The sequence below is a fragment of the Myodes glareolus genome, chromosome 22 (assembly GCF_982192425.1).
Source record: "Myodes glareolus chromosome 22, mMyoGla1.1, whole genome shotgun sequence".
Classification (NCBI taxonomy): Eukaryota; Metazoa; Chordata; class Mammalia; order Rodentia; family Cricetidae; genus Myodes; species Myodes glareolus.
In genome coordinates, this window is record NC_142047.1 from 24460861 (window position 1) to 24485512 (window position 24652).

The 24652-nt window shown below is 54.4% G+C and overlaps 2 protein-coding genes across 10 annotated transcripts in view; both read left to right on the plus strand.

Annotated features, from left to right (window-relative positions):
• Adgrg1 (adhesion G protein-coupled receptor G1) overlaps window positions 1-19288 on the plus strand; it is a 36912-nt gene extending 17624 nt beyond the window's left edge. For 4 of the 7 annotated variants that reach the window (XM_048432044.3, XM_085681994.2, XM_048432071.3 and 1 more), the window contains exons 2-14: window positions 8211-8296; window positions 8763-9185; window positions 10440-10569; window positions 10962-11109; window positions 11413-11544; window positions 11868-11984; window positions 12299-12344; window positions 12540-12643; window positions 13538-13656; window positions 14573-14841; window positions 15561-15669; window positions 16620-16888; window positions 17863-19288. In XM_048432044.3, coding sequence (XP_048288001.3) covers window positions 8233-8296; window positions 8763-9185; window positions 10440-10569; window positions 10962-11109; window positions 11413-11544; window positions 11868-11984; window positions 12299-12344; window positions 12540-12643; window positions 13538-13656; window positions 14573-14841; window positions 15561-15669; window positions 16620-16888; window positions 17863-17993 — 2061 coding nt within the window. In that variant the 5' untranslated portion in view covers window positions 8211-8232 and the 3' untranslated portion in view covers window positions 17994-19288. Of the gene's footprint in view, window positions 1-247; window positions 374-719; window positions 916-1593; window positions 1725-8210; window positions 8297-8762; window positions 9186-10439; window positions 10570-10961; window positions 11110-11412; window positions 11545-11867; window positions 11985-12298; window positions 12345-12539; window positions 12644-13537; window positions 13657-14572; window positions 14842-15560; window positions 15670-16619; window positions 16889-17862 lie in introns of those variants that run through there. The other 3 variants (XM_087900507.1, XM_048432053.3, XM_048432081.3) reach the window with 3 other exon arrangements.
• Window positions 19289-22475: 3187 nt separating this feature from the next.
• The window catches only part of Adgrg3 (adhesion G protein-coupled receptor G3), a 28273-nt gene continuing 26096 nt past the window's right edge, over window positions 22476-24652 (plus strand). For 2 of the 3 annotated variants that reach the window (XM_048431916.3, XM_085681995.2), the window contains exon 1: window positions 22476-22634. In XM_048431916.3, coding sequence (XP_048287873.3) covers window positions 22583-22634 — 52 coding nt within the window. In that variant the 5' untranslated portion in view covers window positions 22476-22582. The remainder of the gene's footprint in view (window positions 22635-24652) is intronic. The other variant, XM_048431927.3, reaches the window with a different exon arrangement.

Genomic DNA, 24652 nt, shown 5'->3' on the forward strand with positions numbered 1-24652 from the left:
TAGCCCAGGCAGCCTCAGGATGAAAGCACTCACACTCTGGTACAGACAAGTTAGAGAGCCCGCGCTCTCAGCCAGGCCGTGACGCAGTCCATGCAGCTGCCAACGGTTGCCAGGGGAACGGTTGCCAGGGGCTGCTGTCACCTGCGCCCCTTCCTCCCCCTTGGCGCTGGAGGCCCGTCTTCTCAGCCCAGCTTCCCGCCTGCCCCCTTTGTTTGAAGCTCTAGTAAGGGGGTGGTGACTTGGGGGGGTTGCAGGCTTCCATGCGACCTTCAGCCCCTTGTACTAGGGGAAAGTGTCCCTTACTCCAGCAGTCTGCCGCCTGCAAACAGGGAGTCTTCGCCCAGTTACTCTTTTGCCTGGAGGAGGAAGCCAGGTAGATTTTTGCTCCTTCTTCTTTTTTCTCCGTTTTCCTCCCTTTACTCCCTCATCGCCTTTCACACCATCTCCCTCCCTTTCTCCTCAACCTCCCTTTTTCATTTTCTCTCCTGAAACCCCCGCATCCCCTCTTTCCACTGACACTAATATGTAGATAATGGTGGTGGGCTGCCAGGGACCCTGGGGGGCATCGTAGCCGGTCCTCTAAGGGGACTCAAACTGCAGCAAGTCTGGAGAATCACCAGGAAGTGGTTGGGGGTAGCCACACACTCCCTCCCTCCCTCCCTTCCGAGCTGAACATTTTGAGTCAGCTGTCGCCGTGGTCACAGCACAGGTCTCAGAGAAGGGTTGGGGAGGATAACCGGATGAGGAGGACTGGAAACACCACCACCTTGGGAAGAGCTGTAGAGGAGCTGTGACCCGTGGTCACCTGGGTAAGCTCATGCAGTGCCCTGAACTGGGGCCTTGCACAGACGGCAGCCAGCTTAACCCAAGGAGATCATTCCTCTGTGACTTCTAAACAGAGGTTCTTACCAGCAGGTAAGTTTTCCATTCAGGAGCCGACCTCTTTCGGAGCTAGCCTGGATTCCCACACAACCGTTACTCTTCGTGTGTGACCCTGGCAGGTGACTTGGCTTCCCAGGGGCCTCTTATTCATCTGTCCGGTGGGTCGCGGTCCTTTTCTCATGGGTTTTTAAAAGAAGATTAGATGTGTTAATGTCAGTCAACCCTGGTGGCTCAGGCTTGTAATCCGAACACTTGGGAGTCTGAGGCAGGGGGATTATAAATTCATTGCCAGGCTGGGTGACGTAGAGAGACACCTTCTCAAAACACAAGCAAATAAATATGTTAGTTGCTCAAAGAACTTTGAGTCCCGCCCTGCCTATCTGGAGTGTTTTGTTGACACTAGCTGTTACTGCAGGGGCCGGCACCTGCTTGTGGGGTATCACGGAGGAGCTGAGGGACCCTTTGTGTGTTCAGGGAGCTGAGAGGGAGCTCTTTAATGCCTCCTGTCTCCTCCCTGTAGGGGCCTTGGATCCAGTCATAGTTGAGAGCTGCCTGGCTTTGTGTCCCCAAGCTGGCAGCCTTTTGTCCAGAAAAGAGGCAAAAAAAGGGAGGTTTGGTAGCTGACCTTGGGAAACAGAAAGATCCTACAGTCCACAGATGGGCATTCTGCCTGGTTCGGGGAGCCCAGCGCAGCCCCCAGAAAGCCAGCGGGTGGCCTTGGGCAACTCAGGAAAGCAGATGGGAAAGGGGAACTTCAGGCAGACGCAGAGACTGCTGTAGTCTGAAAGGGAAGAAAGTCTGGCCAGGCTGGGTTTCCTTTGTCCCTCACTGCCAGCTCAGAGGTAAGGTCTTTCTTCACCTGCAAGTACCCTAAATCTGCCCAGGTAACAGACAGAGGACAGGGAGTATAATTGCCCATTGACAAAACAAGAAACTGAGGCCCACTGAGAGGCAGGCTGGTCCACAAGTCCAGGCTTAGGTGACCACAGAGCTTATCTGACCTCTGTGCCTGTAACCGCTGCTACCCAAGAGGCAGATGCTGGTCCCTTGTACTAATCCAGGAGGCTGGCCATCCACAATGGCTCATTGAATAGAACTGTGCCCTGGACACTTGGCTTTGGCCTGGCCTGGAACACCCAGGGCTAGAAGCTGAACAGGGTCAGCACCAAAGTCTCTGAACTGGCCAAGCCCTGGCCTATACGGGCCATATGATAATTATGGTAGGACAGATGTGGGACCCCTGGGCGTTACCCCACTCCCCCTCCCTTAGCTTCTCAGATTCTCTAGTTAGGCCCAAGATTCCTTGCGGCTTTGAGCATCTACATCCTCGGACTCTCACTTTCCTCGCTCTCTCCAGCATTCCCGGTGTCTTAACTGCTGGAGATTGAGATAAACTCAGCCAGATCGGGGAGGTTGTAATGGGCCAGATCATGTTGGGTCAGGCATGGCACTGCCTTTTCCCCATGAGCCTCTGCGGCCTGTGAAGGGAGGCAGGACCAGCCTGAGTACAACCCAAGCTCCTAGGGGACCCATCGCCTGGAAGTGTCAGAGATGGTGATGACGGGCCCTGGGGATCACTGCAACCTAAATGGCTTCAGTGGCCCATCTTGTGCTAGCTAATAGCCTTGGGGACATCTCAGAGAAGGGCAGGGGCTAGAGACTGTGTGTCTGTGTGCGCACATACATGTGCTCTTGGAGGTGAGTGTGCTGATAGGCTACCGTGGGGTGTAAAGGTATCTTAGGGCTTGTTTCTTACGTGAATGAAGGATCCATGCTGAAAATGACCTGCCATCCCATTGCTTTCGGGACTGGTGCCAGCAAGCTTTGTGCTGTTTCTTCTCACTGGACTTATCAGAGCCTTTGCTATGCTATGCTAGGGCACAAGAGAAAGTAGGGTCCAAAGGTCTCTCTAACCAGAAGATAAGTGGCAAACTCTCCTACGGTAAGGCTAGGGAGACTAAACGGACTCAGTAACCACAGTGGCTGAAACTTGAGGTTTGCCGGACTTGATTTGAGTTATGGTATGACTCCCCGCTTTGCTTTGCAGTCTTGCCTGGGATGTAAGCCATTCTCATGTTAAGTTTCCTGTCTTTGCATAAGCATTGTTCCAGAATTAGTGGAAGGTAAGCGGTCTACAGAGTTGGGAATGCTGGGTTACCATGTGGCAGTGACCCTGCTGGTGCTGGTACTGAGTGCTTGCTGGAGGAGACCTGGATTCCAGAGCCTCTTCCTGCTGCCTACTGTCACCACGGAGATGTGGAGGAGGCAGAGGCCTGAGCTCCGGACCGTGGCTATGTGAGAAGCTAGCACCACAGGAAGGACCTGTGTATGAGGACAGTTAAGGGAGTGGCCAAGGCCAGCTCATCCCTGCTTGGTGAAGATCCCTTGGCCTTCCTAGGGTCTTCTATATGCATGCCTACTTGTAGGAACAGGAAAATGCAGAATGGTCAGCTGCTGAGGTTGAGTCTTTTGTGCCCACAGGCCCTCTGCTGGCTGGTACTCAATACCCACATCTCCCCTCCCTCTGTTTTCCTATGGGGCAGGGCTGGCAAAGGGTGGTACAGTTCATGGACATGGACAGGAAATCACAGGAAGGCAAAGCCTGTGCTAGCCATGTGGTTCTATAGCAAGGCTGGGTTTAGAATGGCAACTGTACCCAACGTGGTGGCTCAGGCCTGGAATCCTGGCACTGGAGAGGCTGAGGTAGGGGTACTGCTGTGAGTTTGAGGCCAACCCAGGCTAAGTGCAAGACAAACAAACAAATAAACAAACCAACACAGAAAGTGAGCCTTGCCCTAGTGGGCAAGGCCTGGGAACCTGCCAGCTTCCAGCAGGTGCCAGCTTGATTTTTATTATCATGCAGTCTAGACAGATTCCTGAAGCTTGAGGTCACTGTGCTGCCCCTATGACCCCAGTGTTCCTTCTCAGTGAGGGGTAGGTTCTGGAGGGGTCAGCTTGCTTGGGTGTCAGTCACCCAACCGTGGCGCGGGGACAGATGAAGAAAGCAGGACCCAGCATTTACAAGCATTGTGCTCAGAAGCGGGGGTGGTGGTGGTGGTGCATAGCCCAGTGTGCTCTGGCTGAGCAGGGAGGCACCTCTGGTCCCTGGTCTGGTTAGCATCTCCTCTGAGTATCTGGACATGTGGTGCTTGAAGTGGGGAGCTGTCCTGAAGAGCCACATCTGAAAGATGCAGGGGGGAGGATCCTCTCAGCCCTGTGCTCTATGAGGCAGCATACACAAGCCTGTGCCTCACTCCTGTTTTGGCCTTGGTTGAGTTGCCTCGTCTGCAGAAATAGCATAGTCCGCTCAGCCTTCCTCACCTCCCTCACCCTGTGCACACTGCACCTGCACACTCATAGGCTTGTGGACACGCACACTCATGGACTTGTGGACACACACACCTGCAGATCTGCACGCTTATACTCCGAAGGTACCCTGTCCTCTCCCTGAGTCTCCAAAGCTCTCCAGGAACATATTCTACAGCCCTGTGTTAGAAAGTAACTGATAGAAAGCTGGGCCTCTCCTCTATCTCCCCAGACAGGGCCTGGGTTGATCACAGGAGGCTCTGACCTGGAAAGTAGTTGGCTCCCTCCTTCCTCCTATGGGTTTTATCTCCTTCTTTGGGCCATCAGATGATCAGCCCCTTGCCAAATACTGTGGACTATGTGCCATGTCATGGGGGAGGGACAAGAGTCAGGAGAGGTGGGCTGCCCCTTGTCCCTGTCCAGGGTTTGTATTTCCCAGTCAAGCAAATTCAGCAGGCCCTTGTCTGCTCTGATGCTGCCCAAGTCCGGCTGCTGGGTACCCCTGGTTCCCATATGTGGCCTTTCAATCACTGGATCCTGCCAAAGCCCAGCTATGAGCCCCATCTGAGCTGTGGTGCACAGGACCCAGACCATATCCTTCAGAGCATCTTCCTGGGGTGAGTCCCAGGCCACTGACAGTTTGGGACACCTCTATCGGGGCCGGCCCTTGGCAGGAAGACACACAGGGCTGTGTGTGGCTGGGAGTCTACTCCTGTAGACTCGGGCTTTGAACAGAAGGTCTCAGCGGAAATCTGCCATTCAGAACCCAGAACATCCTGGCAAAGGCCCGAGGCAACGACATATACTCTTGGGATAACCTGTAACCCCAGTGGAAAGGGGGGGGGTACCGCTGGACACTTGAGGTGGCTGCCTGGGAAGGGTTAATCCAGAACCCTCCTAGTCCCGTCCATTCAACTTCCACCTCCATCCGAGGAGGAAATGGGTTTTCCAGGAGCTGGCAGCGGCTAGGTGACGCAGGTCCACACAGGATGGCAGGGGAAGTGACTCAGGCCTCAGGAGAGAAAGTGAGCTCTGGAACTGCTGCCCGTCATGTGGGGGACCCCTCCCCAGCAACCAGTCATGCTAGGAATGGGGGTGTCTGGGCTCACACAGCCCTGCCCCCTCTACTCCAGGGAATCCCTGGGGACCCTGTGAGATCCTCCATTGTGTTGGGCTGGCTCAGCTTGTTCTGTTCTCTGCTTTGTTTACCGGAAGCTGAGGTCAAGGATGGCCACTCTAAAAAGAGTGGGGAGCAGGGGGCTCGGCCCAGCAGCAGCTACTCCTCTCTAGGCTGTACTTGCCTACTGTGTGTCTGTGACCTCCGCAGCTCCTGCTTCTCTTTCTCGGGGAGGGGGCCCAAACCAGAGGTTTTCTGAAAACCTTAGGGACTTTTGAAGAGAGGGCTCAGTAGCAGCCCTGTGTGCTCTTGGAGAGATGGCCTTTTTCTGGCCTCAGTTTCCGCGTTTGTACCCGGTCACTCTTCAGGAGGTTGCTGTTACTATTGGGGTGAGGCTGCGGACCCACCTTCTCAATAACTGTTGCTTCTGGCAGTGCTGTGGCAGGTGGCACAACTTTGCGTTGGCATTTGGTGGCCGAGGCTTGTCTGCTCTGCTGTGCATCATCTGTGCAGGCCAGACGTAGTGTCCAGGAAGTGGGCCTCTGCTTCCCACAGAGGCCCCTCTCTCTGGCCAGGCGCCAGGCTGTGAGGAATGGGTGATCAGGTCTCAGGATGCCTGCAGGAGGCAGTAGGTGCTCCATCGTAGGCATTGCCTGTGCCCTTTGGGGTACGAGGTTGGTGGCAAGTGTACAACTACGGACAGCCCTGGGAGAGACTCAGGCAGGAATATGCTAAGTGGGTAAATAGAACAGTATTCTCCCTGACCCATGTGGATATGCTTTAACTGTCTGAAGAGCAGCCCCCACCCCCGTCATCCTCTCTCTTTGCCCCCGGGAGTTTGTGACACTCAGGGCCCGCTTGGAGGAGGGAAGTTCTCTGGGTGGGGCCACAGCCTTCCCGCTACTCTATCCGGAAGGGAGGCTCATGTTCTAGGAATTTCCCCTCAAGGGCTCTGAAGGCCAAGCTGGCCACCTGCAGAGGACAGGGGACTGAGTGAGGAGGGAAGCATAGGATAAGGAGTTGGGGGAAGGGGTCTGGGTCCAAGCCTGGCATGCTCTGGTTGGAAGGTACACAGAGATGGTCTGACTTCAGTGGTACCTACCCTGTGTGCATCCCGGTCCAAAGTCCTTTATGAAGAACAACAGACTTAATTCTCACAATGGCGTCTGAGGTAGGCTTGGTTTCCAATCCTCTTTTACAAGGGAAGTGAAGCCCAAATATGACGAGCAACTAAGTCGAGGACGCACACCCGTGAAGTACGGGAGCTGGGATTTGAACCCAGGTGGTCTGACTCTGGCGTCCACTAAGAGACCCAAGCAACAAATACCTCCTCATCCAAACCTAAGAATGCTGGCAGGGGGGCTTGTCCTCTTTAGAGTGGTGGTTCCACACAGCTGGGGTTGAACAGGGACTAGGTGGAGGGGCAGTGGGGCCCCTTGTTTGTGTTTGACCCCTTCTTTGGGTTGTCAGGGTGATCCAGAGTGATCCAGCCTCACTGTGCCACTCCCCTTGCTTGCTCGCTCGCTCCGTGAGGGGAGCTCATTCCCTTCCCGGCCTCCTTTGTTCTCAAGGGTCAGTTGAGGAGGGTTGGTGTAAGACAAATGACTCTGTCCTGTCCTGGGCCCTCTGCTGACAGCGGTGGCCCATGCTGAGAGGGACATGAGTCCTCACCAGCTGTGTGACCTCATGAAGTTGTTGACTGTCTCATCAAAAAGTGGAAACTGGATCAAGTTTTCAAGCGATTCGTGAGCTTCAAGCTGAAGTGAGGAGTGAGGAGTCTATGTGGAAAAAGAGACATTCAGACTGAAGGTTGAGTGACAGGGGCTGCAGGGAGAAGGGAAGGGTAGATGGTGACAGGGACCACAGATAGAAAGGGACTCTGGCCAGCTCCCAGACGCTGGCCTTCTGCTGGTTCTGGGTGGCTGGCGGTGGTTGATTGGATGCGGGGAAACCCACACGGAGGACACACTAACTCCCCAACAACTTTGCTCTTCTCTCTGTGATGCTCCAGCACCACGTGAGGACCACGGCCTCAGAAATTGAGATTCCGTTCCTCATGTTTAGATGCTCTTCATTTTTTGGGTGTGCGGGACTGGTTCTCACCTGAGGGCCAGCATGAGCAGAATGAGGCTATCTCAGGAGGGAGACAGGAAGGAGGATCCTGCTTGGGTCACATGGGCATGGAGTTTAACATCTGCCTCTTCTAGGAGGCCCTTTTAGTTTCCCTCCAAATTCAAATACTTTTGTGCCCCAAGTTTTGAGGCCCAGCAGGTGAGTGTCCTTCACTGTGGCCTGACGGAGTTCCCCATAGGCTGAGGGATGGTAGTTGGGGTCTGTCAGCACCCAGCTTGGTCACTGTGCTAACTGGGAGAGCCAACAATAAAGTTAGCTCCAGTGTTAGTGTGTGTTCATGTAGGTGTAGGGTAAAGAGCTGCCTAGGTTGGTAGCCATCCGGCACTTAGCTAATAGCGGCCTATGGAGTCAGTGTGGCATTAATGGAGCTGGCCCTCATCAGGCACCGGGGTAGGAGTGAGTGGGTAGACACCACAAAGAGCACTTCTCGGCTCCAGCTTCCCAGACTCTGGTAGCTGGCTCCCCCTGGTGGTCACGACAGACAGCCCATTTCCCCCGCTTGGCCTCTACACCTGGTAGCTACAAGATGGTGGCTGTAGGTGGGTTCTAGACAGGGCCACTCTATGGCCTCTGGGACCCCTCCCACCCCGCCCCGCCCGGCATGAGCCGCTTACACTCTGTGGAGAGTGGTGGCTGTGCCTTTTGATAGCCTCTGACTGCTCTGGAGAGGAGGCCTGACCGTTTCCATATGACCTGGAGTTCACACCCCACCTACATATAGGCTCCCGCTGTGGGGCTGCCCCCCCCCCATAATACTCTCACTCTTTCCCAGGTGGTGACTTCTGGGGAGTACAATGGCGGTCCAGCTGCTGCGGCAGACGGTGTATCTCCTACTGAGTCTGTTCTTCCTAGCTCAAGGTAGGCTTTCTTGGGGCCCTGAGACTGTCGTGACTGTTGACGCCTCCGTGTCTGTGAGTGGACTCTTTGGGTAAGAGGTGGTTCTGCAGAACACAGCTTAAGCTAGTTGAGGGCACCTTGGGGGAAGCAGAAAGGTACCTCTTCCTTCTGGGATTCAGTCCACAGAACACAGCTTGGGGTGGGGTTCGCAGACTGGGTGTCAGCCTCTCCTGTGCAGGGAGGATTCTTGGACAGCGCACACTTGTGCAACAGTCAATGTTCTCATTAAATAACTTCTATTAAAGTTGGGCTTTTGACTTTGAAATCATTCTTTATTTTCAGTTTTTTTTTTTTAAAAAAAAAACCAGTAATGTTTTTGTGGGATAGATACATTGTTATAGACCCTTGAAGTATAGAGGTTTGGAATGTGTGTGAGTCCCGGGTCCTTGCCCATGTTTGGTTCCATCTATAGCCTCTGCCTCCTCAGGTGGCCACAGTGGCAGTCCCCGAGAAGACTTCCGCTTCTGTGGCCAGCGGAACCAGACACAACAGAGTCACCTCCGCTACAGCCAAATTCCGGAGCTGCACATCTCTGTGTGGAACACAGAGGAGGCCCTCACGATCCACGCCCCCTTCCCTGCAGCCCCTGAGCTCCCTCGCTTATTCCCAGAGCCCAGAGGGCTCTACCACTTCTGCCTCTACTGGAGCCACCACACAGGGAGGCTCCACCTGCGCTATGGCAAGAATGATTACTTGCTGAGTAGCGATGCCTCCAGCCCCCTCTGCTTCCGGAAACAGGAGCCGAGCTCGGATCAGGGGGCCCTGTTGCTTGCCACCTCCGTCAGCTCCTGGCGGAGCCCCCAGAACACCAGCCTGCCCGGAGCAGCCAGCTTCCGCTTCTCTTTCCACAGTAAGAAACAAAAGGATGTGGGATGGAAGGCAAAATGGAAAACACATCACGGAGGACCTGGGTTCTGATGGCAGCTATGGTCATCAAAGCTGGGCAACCTCTGGCAGTAGGGAGCCATGAAAGGTGTCTGAGGAGGGGAGGAGTGGGATCCAAGGAGAACTTCTGGAAGCTCTGTGGAAAAGCAGAGGTGAGGATAGGAAGGTAGAGCCGGGCAGCGGCGACACTGGAGAACTACACCAGTCCTGCCCCACCCTGTCTGTCCCTGCTATGTTCTAAGACCTTTGCGATGGCTATGGCTTCTCTTCAGCCATTAAGAGAGTGATTTAGTTACCTTTCATCTCTATGATCAAGTGCTCTGACAAAAGCAACAGCCAGGGTGAAAGGGTTTATTTTGGTTCCCAGCTCTAGGGCACAGTCCATCACAGTGGGGGAGTCCTGACGGCAGGTGCTGGAGGCAGCTGGTCCTTAGCATCTGTGGTCAGAAAACGGGCTGTGATGGATACCACTCAGCAAGCTTCCCTCCTTATCCAGCCCAAGACTCAAGCCTAGGGGCTGGTGCTGCCCACTTGTAGGGTGGATCCTCCTATCTTTGTTAACCTGATCTAGATAATCACTCACAGGTGTGCCTCAAGGCTGTGTCCTAGGTGATTCTAGATCCTGTCAGGTAGATAAGCAGATTTAACTCTCACAGAAAGCAAGGGATGGAGAGAGTTTATTACTTACAAGTCTTGGGGTGCAGTGCACACATGGAGGTCATACTTACACACACACATGAAGGTCAGGACACAGGGAGTGGAGGGGAGGGGGAACACAACTTGAATCCAGCCGCTGATTGGTAGGGTCAAAGTTCAGGAAAGCAGGGAGGTTGGCAGGGAGGCCTGGGGACCATGTCTTGTGGGTTAGGGAATGAATGCTTTTCCTGCCTGCCTTTATCATCTGGGCCTCCTCAAGTCCCTGATGACACCCAACTTCTCAGGGGTTAAGGTAGAAGGTCCTGGAGACAAGAGGCTAGAGGTTGTGAGGTCCCCAGAGCTGGCACACAGAACCCACATTCTCCCCAAGGAGAATGTCCAGTAGACCCCAGGAGACACAACCTTCCTTCATGTTTCAGTGACCTGTGGTCTCCTCTGCCTCTTGCATCCTTGGTTCCTTCTGCAAAGCCAATAAAAGTGTGGAGTACACATGAGGCTTGCATAGGGTTGTATGCTGGCCATTCTCTAGGTAGCAACCTTAGGCAGTCTGTTGCCTTCCCAGATGCCCCGCAGGTCTCCCACAATGCATCTGTGGACATGTGTGATCTGAAGAAGGAACTACAGCAGCTCAGCGGTTTCCTGCAGCATCCTCTGAAGGCCTCCAGGCGGCCCTCGTCAGCGCTCATCAGCCAGTGAGTGTGGATTTCTTTCTTAGGGGTTGGTGGGAGATCTGACCTGGGCCCAGAGACTCCTTCCCTGAGGCTGGACCTCCCCATTGGATCCTGCTGGGCTCTGAGCAAAGATAGCGCATAGCCAGGCAGTGCCCAGCCTCTTCCCCACAAGAGACTCCATCCTGGTGTCTAGCTCATTGAATCTCTGAGAGGCTGGGACAAGCTCAGTCATGGGTGGCTCACAGACATGAGCTGAATTCCAGAACAATGTTCTTTGCTGCCACTTCTCCATCTCCATACCCAGCTGCCTTTGTCCTTGGTCCCCTCTCCTCTGTTCCTGATTGCCCTGTGTATCCAGATCCCCTGCCCTGACCCTTCCCTCTGTCACCTACCATGTTTTCCCCCCATACCAGGCGGTTACAGAGCCTGGAGTCAAAGTTAACCTCTGTGAGCTTCGTGGGAGATACTCTATCCTTTGAGGAGGACCTGGTCAATGCCACAGTGTGGAAGCTGCCACCCACAGCCGGGCTAGAGGATCTGCAAATCCACTCCCAGCAGGAGGTTGGGTGACCTAGGGTAGGGTGGGCTGGAAGGGCAAATGGGAGCATTCCATATAGCATGGTACCCTTTGGCTTGCCCTGAGTCCAGGGACAATCCACAGCCCATGGGAGAGCTGGTGTCTGAAGGCCCAGATTGTAAGACTCCACTGAGGGTCTCCTAGTCTAGACTCCTGCCACCTGACTCCCAGGCCTCGCGTGGCATTGCCCAGAGCACAGTGTTTAGAAGGGGGTGTTTGGTGCAAGGTCAGGGTGGCAGGACCTGGGGCATATGCTGGGTTGGGCACTGATGGTCCTTGATACGCAGGAGGGGCAGAGTGAGGTCCAGGGGTACTCGGTGCTGCTGCCGCGGGCCCTTTTCCAGCAGACCAGAGGCCGTCGCAGGGACGCCGCCAAGAGGCTCCTGGTAGTGGACTTCAGCAGCCAAGCCCTGTTCCAGGTATGGAGTCTTCCCTGCCTACTCTTCAGGGAACTGATTTTGTACGTCTGACAGAGAGATGGGGAAAACAGTAGCTAGCCTCTCTCCTCCAGGAGCCAAAGCCTCTCCTATAAAAGCAGAAAGGGCAGGGCAAGGCCCAAACCTCCTGGGAGAGGTGTAAGAGGCGCTGTGTTCTCACGACAGTGTGAATGTAGGAGTGACGGAAGTCTGGCAAGAGTGGGTGGAGGCTTCCTTAGCTTTTCTTCTCAGGCTAAAACCTCTGACCTGCCCTCCCCCAACCTCATACATCTGACCTGTTCCCCCCTCCAACTTTATATATCTAGGACAAGAATTCCAGCCAAGTCTTGGGTGAGAAGGTCTTGGGTATTGTTGTACAGAACACCAAAGTTAGCAACCTCTCAGAGCCCGTGGTACTCACCTTCCAGCACCAGCCCCAGCCGGTAAGCCGTCCCTTCCTGCTCCCATCTCTCCCAACTCACTTGTCCCGAATGGAAAGGTTGTCTGGCTGAGAGTGCCCAACAGTCAGGTCCCCAATTGGGGGAGGGAGAGAGCTGCAAGGTGGATTATGAAGAGAATGTGAAGGATGGGCCATAGAAAGAATGAAAGATAGACTGGAGAGAAGGTGGGCTATAGAAGGACCATGGGAGGTGGGCAGAGAGAACAGAGGGTGGACTGCAGAGAAAACACGGGGAGTCGACTGCGGAAGGAGCACCGAGGATGAGTTATGGCGGGCCCACTCTTCTTGTCCCCACAGAAGAATGTGACTCTGCAGTGTGTGTTCTGGGTTGAAGACCCGACATGTGAGTATGAAGGGGTATCTGGGAGAGACGGAGATCCCCAGGGATGGGTTTCTGGAGAAGATAGGCTTAGAGGAGGGATGGAGGCCAGGGCTCTGCTGGGGGAGGAAAAGCTTGCAGGAATGGTCCGGTCTGTGTTGAGGGCATGGTGTGGTCTCGAGGACTGGGGTCGATCAGAGTCTCATGCGTCCCCCTCAGCAAGCAATCCTGGGAGCTGGAGCAGTGCGGGCTGTGAGACCGTCCGCAGAGACACACAGACATCCTGCCTGTGCAGCCATCTGACCTACTTTGCAGTTTTGATGGTAGGTGTCTCTGCCGTAACTCCCTTGCATTTCGGCCACAGGTCAAGTTGTGTGCTGTGTTACATTCTTGGAACCCGTTGACTCATTTAATCCCAAATAACCCTCCAAGGTAGCTCCTATCGTTATCCTGCCTCGAAAGAGGCTGACTCACACACCCGAGGCCACGCAGGTCATTAAGTGCTGGTCCCTAAAGCTCTTGCTTGCTCTTTGTTCTCAAGTTTTGGTGTGTGATAAAAACGCAGATTCCCACCCACAAGCCTGGGCCAGGACACTGCTTCGTATATGCCCCCAAACAGAAGCCACTAAGATGTGCTCCTTCAGACCCCAGATCTCAGGGGCTTTATTGACTGACTTCATGCTCCCAGAATCCTTTGGTGTGGGAAGCTGGGGAGCTTGACGTTTGGGTCAAACGTCATGAAAACCAAGATTCTTCTTGGCTCACAATGTGGTTACATCCTGATAAACCCACTGTGAGGAGAAAATGTGTCAAATCAAAAATGTATACTGTGCCGGACACCAGCTCTTCCGAGCACACAGGGTGAGCATCTCCTGCCCCACAGGGCTGGAGCGGCTTCAGGGACCCCAGATTTCAAATTCTGAGCCCAGCCTCTACCGGCAGCTGGTGCCTGATACCATTGTCGAATGGACAATCCCCAGCTCAAACTGCCTCAGCTAGGGCGTTGTGTGGCTCAGGCTGGGCCAGAGCTCACATCCTGGGTGAGAATTCCTGGTCTTCGGGAGTCAGAGACTGCCTGGGTTGGGAGGCAGTCCCAGAGGCCTCCCGAAGTGCATTCAGGTGGGAGGGGCTTACCAGCTCCCCGCTGATCAGGAAGGGGCACACACTGGCCATTGGGGAGGGGAGCGTGCTGAGACTGCCATTTTGTCCCCATTCAGGTGTCATCCATGGAGGTAGAAGCCATTCACAAGCACTACCTCACGCTCCTGTCCTACGTGGGCTGTGTCATCTCTGCTCTGGCGTGTGTCTTCACCATTGCCGCCTACCTCTGCTCCAGGTAGGCCGGAGGAAGCAGTGCGGATCTACATCCGTGTAGCCTAGGACGGTGCAGGCTTGCTTCACCTGTGTGTTGCTTCACCTGTATGTGTGTTGTTGGGAAGCCATGGACTGACCACCTCATGCGGCGGTCCTTGGATACCAACAGTAACAGTCCAGCTTTAGCACTGAGGATATGAACAATTAGAACCCAAACTGCGGGGCACACAGGGTAACAGAAACACAATGGTGATGGAAATGAGATTGTCCAATGGTCAGTGTTTGACATAGACTGTATTGAGGTCAGTTAGGTCCTGGGCCTGCTTGGATGGAGGAGAGACATCCTTGGCTCTGGGAGACCCTCAGCAAGTCTTCAATTGTCCTGAAGCAGAAGGAGGGGTGGAACTTGGTACAGGTGTGTTGTGACCAGGTGCGCTGGAGCTGTACACCAAGGCTAGGTATGCCGTTCTGTGACAGGCAGTGATTGGCTTCATGGAGGCCGGGGTGGGCAGGGCACTGAGCACAAGGGCAGGGGCAGAGGCAGGAGGATGAGTGGGAAATGCGATCTTCCTGCATCAAACACTTTACCAGCTGTATCTCCCACTGTGTGGAGGAGAGGGCAGTCTGAGGTGGACTGGACTAGCTTGGGGCAGCATAGGATAAAAGAACGAGTTGAGGATGGTTATCGTGGGGCCAGTGTCTGCAACTCTGGAACTTCTTGGAACCCTGGGGTACAGAGGTACCACACTGGTGCTGCTGCTGGGCACGTGTTCACAGCTACTCAGAGCCACACACGACAGACAGCCACGGAGCAGACATGGAAGGCTTCCTGGAAGAGGGGCGTAGGGAGGAGGAAAGAAGAGGAGGAAGAGGAGGGAGATCAAAATAGGGCCATACCCCTGGCCCTGCCCTGGCCCACCAGCACATGCTTCTTGTAGGAGGAAGTCACGTGACTACACCATCAAAGTGCACATGAACCTGCTGCTGGCTGTCTTCCTGCTGGACGTGAGCTTCCTGCTCAGTGAGCCTGTGGCACTGGCGGGCTCTGAGGCCGCCTGTCGCACCAGCGCCATCTTCCTGCACTTCTCCCTGCTTGCCTGCCTCACCTGGATGGGCCTTGAGGGCTACAACCTCTACCGACTGGTGGTAGAGGTCTTCGGTACCTACGTTCCTGGCTACCTGCTCAAGCTGAGCATCGTGGGCTGGGGTAAGTGGCAGGGGAGAGGGCACACCAGCATCTACTGTCTTATCCACTGTCCACAGACAGCAGGTTCTGCCCTCCCTGTTAGGGAGGCCAACCGGTTCCTCTACCTGAACTGGGGCCACTTAGGCAAGCAATGACTCCACCCACAGACCCCCCAAAACCTACATGGTAGAGTTTCTATGACTTTGGCCTTTGTTCTTGGCTGATGACAATTCACTCCCTGTGTCTCAGGCAATCCAAGTCATACTGGGACCCAGAGTTTGCTACTATGGGTCACTTTGGACACTGAACAGACCGTGACCTCCCCACACCCCTGGCCCCACTTGCTACTCTTCCTATGTCCCTCTCATTCACATTCCGACGAGGATTCACAAAACCCGAGCTGGCTGTGGCAGCCTTGGCTGTGTGAGGGGATTCCCCACCCCCACATGGAACTTTCCATTTCTGCTATCAGGGAGTCAAAGTTGTCCTCTCTGCCAGAGTTCCTGGTGTCCTCTTACTGTCCACCCCCACAGCCCCATCATCCCCTCATCTTCCTTGTTTGACCAGGCTTCAACAGTGGACCACAGACCTTTTCTCCTGGGAGACTCAGGAAGGGATAGGGCAAAGCTGAAAGAGAGCCTACCCATTATGGGAAACCAGAGAGGACCTACTCGGGTCCACTGGGAACAGAGGAAATGGACTCAGAGGATGGAGCCAGAGCCTCTGCTTACTGCCCACAGGTTTTCCTGTCTTCCTGGTCACTCTGGTGGCGCTGGTGGATGTGAATAACTACGGCCCCATCATCCTGGCTGTGCGCCGGACTCCAGACCGTGTCATCTACCCCTCTATGTGAGTGGCTGTGGCAGGGGCAGGAGGGCAGGCCTTGAGGGAGGAGCAGGGACAGCAGGCTCACCAGGCCATGCTGCGCAGGAGGCTATGAGCTCCAGAGAGCTGGAGGAATGGGCCTGGCAGTGACAAGAACCCAGGGCTAAGGACCACAGGACCTAAGAGAGGCCAAGACTGTCCCCCAGCACTCAGGTGCCCATGCTGCAGAGCTCAGCCCTTCTTTGAACCTCTGTGGAGAGGTGCTGGGCCACATGGTCCCCCATCAGGTTTCCTTGCCACACCCACTGGTTCTGAGGCAGATGGAGGCCTGTGGCCTAGAGGGCATGGATGAGCCCTCCTCTACCCCCCTAACTTACTCCCTCTGACAGCGGACATCCTCAAACTAGACCTGAAGCCAGGCCTCTTGAGTACCAGGCCTGGAAGGAATGCTTTCCACTGGGTCCATGTAGATGACATTTGCCCTGCTGCACCAGGCCTGGTGGGTTTGCCTCAACTTTGTACTGTCAAGAACTTGGTTTCCTTAATACCTGCTTCTAAGCTATCTGACTGGGTAACTCGGTAGGTGTGTCTTTAAAAATGACACCAAGGATGGCTCAGTGGTTAGCAGTGCACACTGCTCTTGCAGAGGACCTGAGTTTGTTTCCCAGCATACACATCAGGCAGCTCACCGTCACCTGTAACTCCAGTTCCAAAAGATTTGACCCCTCTGACTTCTGTGCACCAGCATTCATGTGAACATATCCACATGAAGACACTGACGCATAATTAAAGATCAGAAAAAGAAATGTCTTTAAAAAACTAATTGACTTTAAAAACAGTACAAATGCAGCAAGGCAGTGGTGTTTGTGAATGACGAGCAGTCCCAACGCTTAGCCCAGCGCCGCCCAGGACCCTGCTGCTGCTCCCACTCCTAAGCTGAGCCTCCCCTTGCTGAGCTGCCCACTCTCGTCCAGGTGCTGGATCCGGGACTCTCTGGTTAGCTATGTCACCAACCTGGGCCTCTTCAGCTTGGTGTTCCTGTTCAACCTGGCCATGCTGGTCACCATGGTGGTGCAGATCCTGCGACTTCGCCCACACAACCAGAAGTGGCCCCACGTGCTGACTCTGCTGGGCCTCAGCCTGGTCCTCGGTCTTCCCTGGGCCTTGGTCTTCTTTTCCTTTGCTTCCGGTACCTTCCAGCTTGTCATCCTCTACCTCTTCAGCATCATAACCTCCTTCCAAGGTAGGCATGGTGAGGGCCCCGCCCCCACTCCGTTGCCCTTACCCCTCCAGCTGGTGCTCTCTCCCAAGGTGGAGCAAAGGGAAGAGATGGCCAGGGAACCACGTGTTCCCTTCTCTGGGCCTCAGTTTCCTCCTGAGGGTACCCAGCCCACCTGCAGGACGAGCCTGGACTGAGCACCTTACTGTGTGCACATAGTCCCGTGCTAAACCACAGGGTGACAATGAGGTCAATAAAGTGTGTGACCACCAAAGAGACTCAGAGAGTAGGAGAGTTGTGGTAGACAATGACAAGTGCAGAACCGGGGCTGGCAGGGACAGTGGCCTTGGGTCAACAATGTCAGATTCACCGGGAGCTTGAAAAGGCAAACCCTAGTCCGCTCAGACCCACTGATCCTTTCTGCACCTGAACAAGATGCCCAGGGCCGCCTGCCTATGGTGCAGGTCAGGGAGATCTGGTATAGGAGCGGCAGGTGGGGGAGGGGCCAAAGCAAAGGCCCTGTGGTTAGAACAAGCATTGGGAGGATGGGGAGCTGAGTGTGGCTGAAGGTCAGGCAGTGGGAGCTGGAAGAAGGATCCTGGAGGCCTCACCTTGAGGCCGGTAGGGTTCACACCCTCTACCCCATGCCTCCCATACTCAGACACAAAGGCCTAGACACCTCGGCACCTGACGGTGCTGACTGACCAGGGGCCACACGGCTATGTCAGAGTCGGTGGAGTCACCGTGGGCTGGAAAGGGATGAGGAAATTTATTCCAAAATAGTGTTGTTAGGAATCTCCTTCTTGTCCCCTTGAAAGTACAGGACCCTAAGCTGCTAAGTAAGGCCAGCTCTGAGCCACTGACATGCCGAATCATCACGAGTGACTCCAGGGCCCTGAGTATATGGCTAGACCCTTGCACAGAGGGACTCTGGGAGGGAACCAAGGGCCAGATGTGGGTCTCACTTCCTAATGATGCATGTGTCTCACTGCCCACAGGCTTCCTCATCTTCCTGTGGTACTGGTCCATGCGGTTCCAGGCCCGAGGCGGTCCCTCCCCTCTGAAGAACAACTCGGACAGCGTCAAACTCCCCATCAGCTCCGGCAGCACCTCTTCCAGCCGCATCTAGGACACTGCCCCACCTCCCCATGGGAGGACACATGCATGGCGCCTGTTCACATTGTCTGTGGCTCGGTTTTGTGCCCAGCCTTTGTTGGGTAGGGGCATCGTAGTAGAGAAGACCCTAGTTCTTGGAGGGATAGGGCTGTTGTTCTGGTAGGTTGACACCTAGCTGACATTGGGGACTACTCTGCTCCCAGATCTGGTCCCCAAAGCACACTGCCATGCTGGCTGTGGGGCTGTCCTCACAGCTGTATCAGGCTGGAACCTTAGGCCTTGCCTGACTGGTCACCTCTGGGCCCAGCTGTGAGACTCGCGGGCCCAAGCCACGGTTAGGGTTAGATTTTGGAGCTTGACACATCCTGAACGGTCGCCCCTGCCTGAGACACAGCTGCCTTGGCTCTTGCCACTCTGTCCCCGTGGTCACCGTGCAGCATCTGCCTGTCTCTGACTTTTGATCCTGGGGGTAACAATGAGGGTGGATGGGCTGGCTGGGAGAAGCTTTGGAGCCTGAACCCCTCAGGAGACGAACACCTCCTGCTGCCTGCCTGCCAGCCCTCTTCTTTCCCCAATCCCCTCCTCCTCTGTGCTCCCCTAGCTCTCCACCTGCATCTGGGGGTCCCAGGTCTATGCTGTGATTTTGGGTAGTGGTTTCCAGGAGCTGATGCCTGCTATCAACTTCTATCTGCTGTGGGCCTTGGCTTTTCACCACCTCTGGCTCAGGGAAGGTTCCAGGGCTGGATCAGGCCAACCTGTCTGAGCCTCTCTCCAGGCTGCCTCCCCTTTGCTCACACCTCAGAGGGGCTTCCGCCTCTCCTGAAGCCTCCCTCCAGCAAGAACTGTGGGAAATGGAGCTTTTATCAACCCAGTATTCTGAAGACCAAGACAGCCCTCTCTGGTGACATTGGCAGCTTGATGTTCTCCTGAGGGGTGATCTTCAAATCACGGCAGATGGCTCTGAGGACACTGAACTGCCTGTCGTGGATTCTATCCTACTTACACACTTTGGTCCTGTGCCGGGTGGTAAGATCTGGCAGTGGCCCTTGGAAACTTCCACAGTGCCCTGGAGCTTTAGTTACAGGGATGGGGAACCACTTCTCTTGACTGGGAATCCAGGAGGACTTCCTGCAGGAGGTAGCATTTCATCTTGATCTCAGCCTTCAAAATGAGGAGGATATGCTCTTTTTAAACTCCAATTTGTTTGTCTTTTGATATTAAAGCTCTGTGTAGAGAGTTTGGAAACTGTAGGAGATTGTTGAGAAGAAGAATAAAAATCGGCTGTTATCTGATGCCATGGCAAAGCAACATAGTTTGGAGAGATTCCGTCTCGGCTTTGTGTGTGTGTGTATTTGTGTTTGTGTGTGTGTGCACGCACGCGTGTGTGTACATGTGTGCTTTTGGGGGACACTTTCTCAGGAAAATGGAGAAATGGGCAGCTGGTGTTTGTTGGGGGTAGTGCTGGGCGGAGGCGTGGCCGCAGTGAACGGGAGACCATGATCATCGGCTGCAGATGGCTATTGCAATGTGGAAGAGGACCTAGGTAGCCACATCACTTGCCTTTCATGGGATCGAGACTAGGAAGTAAAAAAAAAAAATCCACTGATCTTAATATCTTGAACATGCAAAACCTTCCTAGCCAAGGAGGTCACTCTTGAGAGTTGAGCCCAGACGTGGACCGGGCATGGTATACACGGACCAGCTGGGCCACCAGTCTGAGGCAGGTGGGCTGGAAAAATGAAATGGCTCAGCTTTCCTCCCAACCCTGCTTCTAGCCTGCTCCTTACATCTCTCCTCCTCGTCATGTGACACCCATTAGACACATCTCAGGTGCCCCCTTATGTGAGATTGTCCCCATCTATCTCCAGGTACAAAGAGGTATAAAAAGCAGGGTGTGGTGGTGTATACAGTCCCAGTACTTGAGAAGCTGAGGCAGAAGGACTGAGAGTTCAAGACCAGCCTGGGTTATATAGTGAGACCCTGTCAAGAAAGGGAAGGAAGAAGGAAGGTAATTCCTCTGCATTTGAAGTCTGAGATCAGCCAGGATCCACACTTACTCCCCACCCCCACCCTTGACTGCTCCAGGGGAAGCTGGGGAGGAAACTAGGCCAGGCACTCTGTGACCAGACAATGCTGCCTCAGAGAATCTAGGTACATGGGCAGTTTCCACACAACCAAACCTTGAATGTGGCAGACTGGGGACCTACAGGAACCTTGGCGTGTGGGAGCCCTTAGTGACATATCTCTCCAATCTTCCTCTACAACTTTGGTAGCCTCTGATTCTACTTTGGGGCTGTTTATTTGTTTGGTTGTTTTGAGACAGGGCTGCTCTGTGTAGTTCTGAATGTCCTAGAACTCACTATGTAAACCAGGCTGGCTTCGAACTCGGAGATCCACCTGCCTCTGCCTCTCAAGTGCTGGCATCAAAGCATGTGCCGCTACTGCCCGGCTTACTGTGGAGTTCTTATGTCCCCACTTATGAGGGAAGAACCAACCCTTCCCAAGTCAGGATCACAGTGCGTGCAGGCCTCTAGGTCTCTGTGAGAGGGTCTCTGAGCCCTATTGACTGACACCCTCTCCCCTCTCACAGGCAGAAAGCATCCTCCCTAACTTCTTCCCTGAACCACTGATTTCAAGGCTAGCTCAGATAAGGGGGTGGGACCCCTATGGCTTTAAGGGGCTCCTTTGGCCCTGTTGGCCCTTTTTAGGCTGAGCATAGGCAACACACTTTCCCACTAAGATGAGCTAGGGAGCCTCGGAGACACCTTTCTGGTTTGTGATACAACCAGGGTAGCCAGGTGATGCTGGATGGCCTGGCAGAGGGCTTGAGGCCTTATTGACTAGGGGACATTGGGATAAGCTGGGGAGGGAGGTAGTAGAGGTGGACATTATGGTTCTGTTAGTCCTGAAATGTGGGGATTCCGGAGCTCTTGAAGGGACGCTAGGCCAGTCCCTGGTCTCATGGGGGCCTTTCACCTGGCCCTTCTACCTCCCTGGCTGCCCCTGTCTGGCCTCTCAGGAACACTTGACACCATACCACTGTCTGTGGATCATTAGGCTTTTTCAGGAACTCATAAGGCCCATGGAGCCAGCATGGGTTCTAGGGTGGCCCCAGGATGTCAGGGCCATGCATCTCACACATCCTTGCCCTTGCCTGTCACTAGGAGGGAGGCAGAAGCAGCCAGAGGAGGCTGGCTGGAGGAGGGGCAGGCCCGGTGGCGCTCATCTTCCTGTCAGAGGAAGCTCAGGACACAGGAACTTCTGGATTCTGACCTGGGAATCAAGGCTATATCCCCTACCCACCTTTTACCAGAACGAGAGTGACCCATCATCCCTTCTCACACCCCCTCAGGTCCAAAGGGCCTAGCAGGGGACCGTGTGGAAGGAAGGGGAGACAGAGGGCAGCTACAGAGAGACAGCTCCCCAGAAAGACCCCAGAGCGGAGCAGAGCTTGGGTCAGATCTGAGAGGGGTGCTAGTGAAGAGGGTCTTCTGTCCACCCGAGTGGCTGTGACAACACCAAGGGCCTGGTCTTACCCGTAATGTCCTTGGGGTCACCCCTTCGCTCAGTACATGTATATGTGTACGTGTGTAAGTGCATATGTATGTATGTGATTCCCTTTCTTCCTGCCTGGACCAGCAGTGACCAGCTTGGGGAGGGTGGGTAACCTTGCAGCACTCATTACCGTCACACGCTAGTTCTGGCCAACTCCACATACGTCACGAGTCCTGTCCAAGCCTCAGACAGCCAACAACAGCTCAGGGGGGCCAAGCAACAGACAGCTAGTGCAGGGCCTCCAGGCCAGGCAGTCCACCAGTTTATTCTCCCTGTTATCCTGCCTTGTGGGAGAGGCTCAAGGCCCACGGTATCAACTCCCTTCTCCTCTCAGGCCCAGCAGGTTAGGTTTGCACCTGGTCTTATTCATATGACTTCTGAGTCTTTGGCCTCATGGGTGTACTTGGCCGGTTACAGGTCTCATCAAATCCAGACGCTGACAGCCAGCTTGTACACAAGCTGTCTGCCACTTGGTCCCTCTCACAGGCACGGGAAGGACTCATGACTTGAGATGTGTGGAGTTGCTCTGCGGAGGAGGTGCATAATCAGTTAACCAACACTGGCATGAGATGGTAATCCGTGCTGAGAAGTGATGGTCACTGTCCCCAAGCTGGCCACTGCTGGTCCAGGCGGGAAGAAGGGAAGTCATATATATGCAAGCATACTTACACACATAGAGGTGGGAATGAGCTTCCCACACCCTTGCTAGGGAAATGGGGAAGGTGTGCCTGACTCCAAGCCTTCGGGCTCCTCAGGGCCGAGACACCTGTGGCTGCTGGACTCTAGCTCCGCAGTGGCCACTGGCAGGGTGGTGGGAGTTCAGCCCAGTTCCATCTCCAGGTGATCTCAGGACCCTATGGGCCACAGAGCACTTCCTAGTTCCCCTCAGCCGCCTTTCACAACCCCACCGATGGCGCCATTCTTTGGGCAGGAAGAACAAGAAAGAAGAAACAGGAAACGGTGACCGCATATCAGGCAGGAGGAAGGCCAGTTGGACAGAGCTTGAGACTAGGAGGCCACACAGCCGTCGGATTCTGCTGAACACTGATGGCAACAGCCAGGAGCCTGGGCCTCCTCCTCTTTCTGCTACAGGGTTCAGGTGAGCACATGTGGTTCCTCTAGCCCTCCTGCAAAGTCTGCAAGATGCTGTGCTGCGAAGGACCCTGGGGAGCATGGGGAGAGATCCAGGGACTCAGACAGGCTGGGGAAGTGAGGAATGAGAGTGACCACCTCGTCACCTCTTTCGTCCTGTTGGGTCATTCCTGTCCTACTAAATCCCATCATGCTGGGTCTCAGGCTCCCTCTGTCACTTGTAGTGTGTTGTAGGTGGGGTGAAAAGAAAGATGTCCATCCATTCTGGCTGGGCTAGAACCTGGTTCTAGGACATGGTTGGAAAAAATGAGCTATTCAGTAGTCTCTGGGTTCCAGGCAGAAGTGTTGGGGCCTCTGGGATGTGAGGCTGGAAGGGTGAGCAAGTGCTCTGCCCCCATAGCCCACCCATCACAGGCTCCCCCTCCCTGTCAGCACTATTCAGTGTCATCAGTGATCGGAGCTGGGACCACTCCCGTCATACTCATTTCTGCTTAATAGACCAACATGGGGTTCCTAGTCCTGCTCTACCCCAGGACAGCCAGCTCCCACCCTTTCCTCCATGGGTGGCTCCATGTCCTTGGCTGCCAGGTGACGACTCTGTGGAGTGGTAAGATGCTCCTGTCTCGGTGCCCTGCCTGTCTTTGTTTCCTCCAGCTTTGACAAGTATCCTCATGGTCCACTTCTCTGCATGTCCGTCACCTGTGGACTTCTGACTGGCCACATGGGTCAGCATCTTTTGGTTTAAAACAAAAATCTCCTCTTCTCTTTAGATGTTAGAGGAGTCGGTAAAGGACAGAGTTCAATGTCTGGCTCAAAAGTGGGCAGATACTGAGACATACTTACACCTGGGAGGTAGATGCAGACGGATCAGGTGTTTGAGTTCAGCCCCAGCTGCACAGCATTTTTGAAGCTAACCTGGGCTCTTGGAGACTCCGGAAACAAAAATGGATAGAAAATGACAGTGCTGTCTTTCCCATGGCCAGAGCACATTCTGGGGCAGAGCAGGCTGCCAGGCAACCCTGGGAAGACTTTTCCAAGTGGTGACATGGATCTAACGGTGGCAGGGATGCTCAGGACTGGGTGATGTCAGTCATCTGAGTGACATAGGAATCGGCAGATTCATATAGGACGTTGGATTCTACCCTTTGCGGTGCATCAGATGCCATATTTCACCCCCCCCCCCAGTCCCTTTATCACACACTCGAGAAGCATGTGTGGTGCTAAAAAGGGGGCACAAAAGTGGTAGCTGCTTGCCTGGCACCCTGAGCCTGAAGCGAGAGGAACGGGGCTGTGGCTGTAGAAGGGAAAGGGGCCGATGGCGAGTGGTGGGTCTCTTGGGTAGGGGTGTGAATACGTTTTCCAAAGGGAAATTGATTGATAAAGCCCAGCAACAGTCATTTCTGCATTTGTTTTTGGAGACAGGGTTTCCCACACGCTAAGTGGCTTGCCTAGTGAGCCCCGCCCCTGCCCACACTCACTTCCCTGGACACTAGAATTGACCCATTGTACATACCAGACAGACACTCTCCTGAGCCCCACTCCAACCCCGCGTGGTGAAAATCTGATGCAGAGAGTCCTGTGATATGAGCCTTTTCTGAAGTTTTTGCAGAAGCTAATAAAGATAGGAACAAAGGGTGATACACGCACACGCACATGTGCACACACACGCGTGCACACACACACACACGCACACGCACACACACACCAATTTTACGTCAATTAAAAGTCACATTGTAAGCCGGGCGGTGGTGGCACATGCCTTTAAACCCAGCACTCAGGAGGCAGAGGCAGGCAGATCTCTGAGTTAGAGGCCAACCTGGTCTACAGAGCAAGTTCCAGGACAGGCTCCAAAGCTACACCGAGAAACCTTGTTGACTCTCTGTGAGTTTGTGGCCAGCCTTGTCTACATAGTGAGTTCCAGGACAGCCTAGGATATGTAGAAAGACTGATTCTGTCTCAGAAAAAAAAAAAGCTACATTGTCCTGCATATATGAGAGGGGCTGTGTGCCCAGGTGTATAATTTGT